Below are 8,168 nucleotides of genomic sequence, written 5' to 3' on the forward strand. Positions count from 1 at the left end.
CGTAGTTGAACATCAAATGATATGATATAGAATTAAGCCCTTTAATATTACACACACTAAAATAATGCCCCCCCCCCCCCCCCACGTGGCACAGCGGTAGAAATCGGGTTTCTATACCCATGGTGGGCAGAGCACAGATAGTCCTTGTGTAGCTTTGTGCATAATTAAAAACAAAACAAAACAAAATAACAAACTAAAATAATCGAAACCCCTCCAACATCTTCCAATACATTAGTTGAACTGTTTCTAAGGTCTTTTGTTGAACAATGAGAATTTATTCATTTTAGTACAGTTTAATGTGGCTACAACGCCCTAAATTATATTCTTAGTTTGTAATGCTATGTGGTATTCGTACAACTGATATCCATAAGAAAATATTTTAAGGTATCCACAGAACACAGTTCCAGATAGTTATATAGAGTTATAACGAACTTGGACAACAAGAGAAGACAAATAACATAAGTGAAGAAACAAAACAATCTTTATATATAAACGACAAGTTTGTGTCGTGTACTTTCTGACCAGCTCACTGTTCGCTTTAATTCGTACTGACTGCTGTGGATGGAGAGAGGTTTTTTTCAAAAATGTCCACATAAGACAAGGACTAAACCAAGTATAATGTGATAATGCACGTTTAGGTCAGACCAGAGTTCTAATGCAATGTCTCACAATTCTTAGATTGCCTACGTCAAAGATCATTCTAAATATACAAACTCAAAGGAAATAAACCTTAACTCATACCAATTTGTACATGTTTTTGAATCACTTTTGAATGAGTAAGACCCTAACCATGGAGTATGATACAGAAACGATTTCATATTTGCATAAGGTCTATGAATGAACTAAAGCAAAGATATTAGTAATTTTTTATATCCTACATTCTTCCTGTCAGGTTTTGAATATGGGCTGGGATTTCTTTACAGTAGGTGTCTTTAACTTGTTGGTGATAAATTCGAACAATAAACTGACAGCACACAATTTACTGTTTTAAAATGATATATTAAAAATAAGTCAAACGTAAGTACAAAAGTTCTTTACACTATATGATATCGAAGTTGTATATAAAACTTTAAATAATTCCCTTTTCTTGTCAAAAGCCCACACAGGCAGATTCAGTTACTTTAGGATACAACTGACAAGACGAATTATTTTTCTCTACTCCGTTTCTTACAATACGATCTATGATAAATTCACTTACGTTACCCAGTGGGTTACCACAGTTGTATCCACATCTGTAAATAATTGTCTCTTTTTTCGTCAAAAGTCCACACAGGCTGATTCAGTTAATTTAGAACCCAATTGACAAGATAAACTATTTTTTTTCTCTGTTGTTACAATACAGCTTTGAAACACACTAAAGAAATCATCATTAAGGCTAATCACTCACACACCGCCTAACTTAACGTTTTTAACTTTTTTTCTGACTTACTTGTTCTCGCTTGGTCGCCTATTTAGACAAATTGCATGAGTATATCATAAGGGGGTGTTGCAAAATAAATCACACTTTTTCCCCGAGAGCATAACAAAGTAAAATAATATTATAATTCAACCAAAAAAGTAATTCCAAGTATCAATATCGCTTGATTGGGCCACCATTGTTCTCACGCACGAATTTTAATCGATTTGGAAAAGATTTCAGCAATGCAACAAACATGTCTATTTTTGTGGCTGTCTCTGTGAACACATCAGTGAGAACACAAATCAAGGTTTCACGTTTGGGTCTCTCGCATTCAGGCAAAGTTTCCAACATTTATTCTGAGCATTGTTGAACGAAAGCTCCGACATTTTCGGCGGGATTTAAATCTGGAGAGTTCCCAATCCACATTCCACCACTTTTTCACGGATCACTCTTTCAAATTCAACAATTCTGAAACTTTGAGGCATTAATCAGATTTTTCAAATCTGACATTGCGATGTGTCGATTGGAAGATTTGAATTATTGGAGCGTGTCTGCGACTAGTTTCTGAGCCATCTCAAAGGCAGCATATGCGACACGAATCTGAGTTCTAGTGAGCACCATGATTCAAAAGTTTTCGCAAAAAAATTAAATTCGAAAAGCCAAACATCCAAGAATACGTTGAAATGACGTTACTCACGAGTGATGATATTCGCAGTCCTACCAAGTTCGTCATTACTTTGGGGAAAAAGTATGATTTATTTTGCAACACCCCTTACTACATATATATTTTGAAACAGTTATGGAAGGGTGAAATTGACATTTACTTTAACTGTTACAGCTATATCCAAGTTAGTTTCATGAGCTTCATCTTCTTATAGGTTTCTTTGTATCAGTTCAACCATATTTTAGGCAATAGGAATAACTGGCTGAAAACTGAAAAGACAAAAAAGATCTAGTTATTCCCATGAATGTTTTCTTTAAATACGTTTTAAGATTTTCATGCAAACCAACTCAAATATCTTTCATCTTCCAGAAGAGCTGGTTGGTCAAGTTTCGAGAAAATCTGAGAAATCAAGACAGACAGCCTGAAATATATCGTAGAGTGAAGCGAATGACAGAAATCTGTGAAAAATACAACATGAAAGGAAAATTTTCTTCTTACAAAGAAATTATTCGTGGTGAATTTCGCTACGTCGCCCTCAGGATAAGTAACGAACCTTTGCTGAAACTTCGAAGCAACCGGGACTACAAGATGGCAACGTGTGTTAACCTCAAGTCTGGAAGCAGTAGTGCTTTAGGCTTTTTATTCATAGTTCCAAATAATCGACATAAATATCCTCATGGTGATGTACACTTAAGAAGTAGAACACCCTATATTTGCCTCAGTTTTGAAGAATATAAAAATGGCTCATTTCCTGGCTTCTTGCTTTACATGTTTGTACGTCATCCTTTTACACGACTAGTGTCTTTCTATCGCGATCACATTCTTTATCATTACAAACTGAACAACACCGAAAGAACACCAAACCTGCCAGATGTTCACAGTGAACTGACGCTTCCTATGAAATATTTAGAAGGAAAACCAATTACCTTTCGAGATTTTATACAGGCTGTGCTTCATGCTGATTTTCACAATCCAAAGACATTTGACTACCATTGGTTACCAATATGGATGACGTGTGCACCTTGCCATATTCAGTACAACTTTATAGGAAAAGTGGAAACTATGTCTGACGATTTGATATACCTAAGTTCACTCACAGGTCTCACGGCAGAGCTGGCAGAACGACCTGAGGTTATGTGGTTACATCAAAGTGGAAGAAATAATGTCAGTTCTTCAGCACTAACACGTCAGTTTTTCTCAAGTATTCCAAAGCACGAGATTGACCAACTGTATGAGAAATACAAATTAGATTTTGAACTGTTTGATTACTCGTTAAATGAAGTATTATGAATAAAATAGTAAGTAATATATATGTATAATAGTGATTCACAGGGGGCAGATTCAGTAGGGCAGAAAAATGAAAATGCGAATTTTGATGGAAAAAAATGTGAGTACTAGTAAACTGTCTTACTATACATTGAGCCAATTAAACTGAGTTTAACCTTCTCACTGTCTATTCCCATGCTATATTTAATTGCTGCTACGCCATTTAAATCTACCACAAGAAAACATAAAACTGTAAGTGTTTGTTGAGTTTAATATAGCAACTTTCAAAAGGAAGCTGATATTTTAAATGTGATGACCCAAACTTACTAATATCAGTTTTTCTTTGAGAACAAGTTCATGGTTTCTAATATTTTATACGAAAAGAGAAAAAGACATGTTACGTCGCAGTTTGTTCGCTGTTATATCGTTATGATTATAATTATAAAATAAAATGACCATAATATAATTGTCATTCATAATAGTATATGTTGTAGAAAGGAATATTATGGGCTTTTTAAACAGATACGTGTCTAGCTGAACAAAAATGTTATTTTATACACCATTAGATAACGTCGTGTTTAGGGTGATGTAACGTGATGCAAGTGGTGTAAAGTTTTCGGATGCAATCCTTGTAAATTTTTCCATTCGCTAAATTGTTTGAGATTGTAACTCGTGATTTCGCATCTTCAGTGATTAAGTTCCTAATAACCATTGTGTAAGTAAAAGGAACATACCAACTGACTCGTAGATACATCACTTAACGTTGCTTTTGTCGATATTGTTATTATTCCAAATGGTAAGTGTTAAGTGTATGACTGATTTGTATTGAAGGGTTTGTTTGTGATGTGACCTGATAACAGAACCATGTGAACCTCCAATCTTAAGTAATAGTGCCGAGATAAATAAAAATAGTTATAGAATGATATAAAATTAAGAAAACATATAAAAGAAACTTTGGAAATCATGTATTTTAGTCCCATACCTCGGTTTGTTTCGTAAGGCGGAATGTACAATAACGCTATCTACATCTATGGACACCTTATGAAACAAACCAAAGTAGGGAGCTAAAATATATTATAGCCGAATCCAGGGATGCAATTAGAGAGGGTAGGGTGAGATGGGGGCTCGGTGTCTCAATTTGAATATTCGGATCTGATGACAAATTAAATATCATTTGAGTAATTTTGAATGCCCATGATCTTGTCAGTGATTTAACCATAGCATAATACAATATTTTGTACTACAGTTTGCTGTAAATACTGCCTAAAGTTAAGTTTTTACAAATAGCAGTAACAGTAATAGGCCTAACCCACAGATGGCTATTGAGATAAGCGAAACCAACCTAATTTTTGCTTAATGTAAAGCAATTATTGCATCCTAACATTATTAAACTTTAGGCATGAAAAGTAATTAATATGTTCTTTGGTTTTATTTTCAGTGGTTGCGAATTCCTTCAGAACTTCCTTAATATACCAATTTCTGAATTCAAGGTGAGAGGTGTATTCAAACATGTCATTAAAATTAGGGCAGCAGATGACACTTGACTCCTTTGTTATTACAAGGTCATCCAGATGAGTACAATCGAAACTGGTTGCTGATATAATACCAGAAGTTAATGTTTACAGCTCGGGAATCTTACGTTTACAATCTGCGAAACTTGATTGGGCAAATACAAGAGGACTGTATCTATTATACTGGCAACAAGTTTTCAGGAAAATGCCATTGACAAATATATCAATGTGGTTGAACCAGTTGATGATCATATTCAATGTGAAGCACTAGAAAGGCCATGAGTGCCACCAGTCGTTTACCAATTGCCATTTTATATACACAGAAAAACACGAAAATAAGATAAACGATACTTGAACGCTTCTCATTTACAGAAGGTTCATTAACTAATGTATTCTTATGTTATGAAAGGTCTCTTTTGCAAAAATTAGGCGTTTTTGGTCATAAGTGTAACTTCGGGGCTAAATAGTCAAATAACCATCTAAAACCTTGCCAGAAAGCCTGTTAACGTTTGCCAAACTTTTTGGCAAGGTCGGTGACTTGACATTGCAAGATACTTTTGACTATCAACGGAATGCAGTAGAAGACATAAAAACATTCCTCATTACCTATCATTTTCACCGTATCAGTGACAAGTAAATGAAACAAGTAGCCGATAAAAGAGCAAGGTTGAGGCCAATTGTGGAATAGACTCTTTGAAAGACATAATATTCCTTTAAGAGGTCACAGAGTTGAAGGCAACTTGAACTTGAAATAAAACCTTTAGAGACCAAAGGAAACATTAGAGAACTCCTACATTATCGTATAAATGACGGTATTGCCATCTATACAACAGCATTTAAACACTGCTGGTTCGACTGGTACGTATCTAATGTATATAGCTAAGTTTGTGTCTGTTCGCACCTTTGAGCCTTTATAATAGTGGGCCTATAAAGATATGGAATCAGCGTACTCAGGTTTAATATTTGTGACATCACACATCTACTATCAATGAAAACTTTGTAATTTAATTTTTTTTTCACACAAGATGGTTTGTTTGTTTGTTTGAAGTTATGCCCAAAGCTACACAATGGGCTATTTATGCTCTCCCCACCACGGATATCGAAACCCAGTTTCTAGCGTTGTAAGTCCGCAGACATACCGCTGTGCCACTGGGAGACCCACACAAGATGGACAGAATTTTTTGTCTGATTTAAGTGGAAATTACGTCGGAAATATTGATGTGTATTTTATAGGGAGGTTTGCCATGATGTGTATTTTATAGGGAGGTTTGCCATGATGTGTATTTTATAGAGAGGTGTGTTGTTGTGGTTTTAGAATAAAAATCCATCAAACGCTTTTGTCTACTGACAAACAAGACTAACGTTTTTATAGAATAGACAAGTTGAACCCATGAAATTCTGCAAAAATAAATTGGTTTTAATTCACTTTTGGAAAGGAGAGGGGAGTTAGGTATGATAAACATTTCTGACGCTGATTATGTACCACAGAGTAAAATGTCGAGAAAAAAACAGTATTGATTTCCAATCCCAAGCAGCAAAACGTATGCAACAAAAGCAACAGAGTGATGCTCCACAAGAAAGGGAAACACGCCTTAGCAGCTAACGAATAAAACAAACTGCTCATCCTCAGGCCGAGATTGAGCAAGAGCGGTAATTTCGCAGAGACAGCGACGTCATCCGCCATGCAGAGCGTCGTTCGCAAGAAACATCAAGAACACGTGACCTTCGTTTGATCCTTTATGTTTAAAAATAGCTAAACATTGACTCTCTGTTCAAGTAATACCCGGCTAGTATTAGTATAACGAGTTAGAGTCAGTTGTTCAAGTAATACCCGGGCAACGCCGGGTAAGGATAGCTAGTATTAGTATAAGGAGTTAGAGTCAGTTGTTCAAGTAATACCCGGGCAACGCCGGGTAAGGATGGCTAGTATTACTATAAGGAGTTAGAGTCAGTTGAGAGAATGTTTCAAGTAATACCCGGGCAACGCCGGGTCAGGACGGCTAGTATAACGATTCAGTTGAGAGAATGTTACACCAAAGTAATCACTCGAGTTGTCTTGGAAGAAATGATGGTGGTTAAATATTGCAACGTTATTCTTTGCTTCTTGCCATGAAAGCAAAAGACGAGAATACTTTGTAAAGTTATTGACATTTATGATATCAGATTTGATAGCAATTCTCAAAATTTTGAGCTTACTGTCAGTAGAGACACAGCTGAACAGTTGTTTTTGATTTTCTTGATAGACTTCAGATTGGATAATTGTTTAATTGTGTTGAAATGGGAGTCGACAGTTGTGTCTTAATGGTTTCACACCACTGCAGTTCAGTAACAGAGATACAGTATGTCAGAATTCAAAATAGAAAAAATATATATAACTTTCTTTTTTGCCAATTGTCAAATAGAAAGGGTTCTAGTTATATTTCTTAATAGTATAAATATATACTATGTTGTTGTTGGACTTGGGATTCTTCTATAGTAGGTGTCTGTGACTTGTTAGCGATAAATTCAACGATGAATAAGCAGCACGCACTTCACTTGTTTTCAAAATGATATATATATATATATTCAGAACAAGTTAACGTATGTACAATAAATTCTTCAACATTATAGATATTATGGACATATCATAAACACTATATATGTAGTTCTCTCCTTCTTGTCAAATATCCACTTAGGCCTATTCAATTACTTTAGAATTTCAGTTGACAAGCCGAACTATTTTCTCTATTTCTATCGCACTAGTATTCGCCGTAATTCACTTACAATTCTGGCTAGAGTTACCGTAATTGTTTGGTCTTCTTTCTTTTGAAGATCCTCTGTTCCTTTTGTCAAAGTGCATTCAGGCTGATTGAATTACTTTAGAACCACGCTTTGACGGAATAAAATTATTTTTCTTATCTTTTTTTTTCTACTGTTAGTTTCACTCTAACATTAAACGTTAGGCCTATATCAATCGTTAGGGCTATCACTTCTATGGGATTTAGCTTCACACCAACTTTATTCTCTTTTGCTATTATCTGCTTCTGTCTGTTGTTCCCACCCGTCTCACGCTGTTATATCTTTATCACTTAATCATCTGTTCACCTTCAATATTTTCGACGTCAATGAATTATTAACAAAACGTCCAACAGTCGTTTGCTTTTAACTCTTATTATAACAAAAACTAAACAATAATAAAATATTCATTTACAAAATAAATTAATCACTAATATCTAAACCAAAAAGTCTTTTATATCATGACACAATATGTATTTAAAAACATTTTAGCTGCCCTTGCTTTAACGGTGGCCTAAATCTTTCCTTGATACCTGTTTGGAGTATCAGAATT

General features: G+C 35.0%; 1 protein-coding gene across 2 annotated transcripts in view; it reads left to right on the top strand.

The window, feature by feature from the left end:
• The window catches only part of LOC106458676 (carbohydrate sulfotransferase 11-like), a 7,714-nt gene extending 2,903 nt beyond the window's left edge, over nucleotides 1-4,811 (top strand). Inside the window, exons 3-4 of one of the 2 annotated variants that reach the window (XM_013918209.2) lie at nucleotides 2,433-3,361; nucleotides 4,768-4,811. In XM_013918209.2, coding sequence (XP_013773663.2) covers nucleotides 2,433-3,353 — 921 coding nt within the window. In that variant the 3' untranslated portion in view covers nucleotides 3,354-3,361; nucleotides 4,768-4,811. Of the gene's footprint in view, nucleotides 1-2,432; nucleotides 3,482-4,767 lie in introns of those variants that run through there. The other variant, XM_022384936.1, reaches the window with a different exon arrangement.
• The last annotated feature ends 3,357 nt before the right edge of the window (nucleotides 4,812-8,168 follow it).

Source organism: Limulus polyphemus, unplaced genomic scaffold (assembly GCF_000517525.1).
Source record: "Limulus polyphemus unplaced genomic scaffold, Limulus_polyphemus-2.1.2 Scaffold500, whole genome shotgun sequence".
NCBI classification, from domain to species: domain Eukaryota; kingdom Metazoa; phylum Arthropoda; class Merostomata; order Xiphosura; family Limulidae; genus Limulus; species Limulus polyphemus.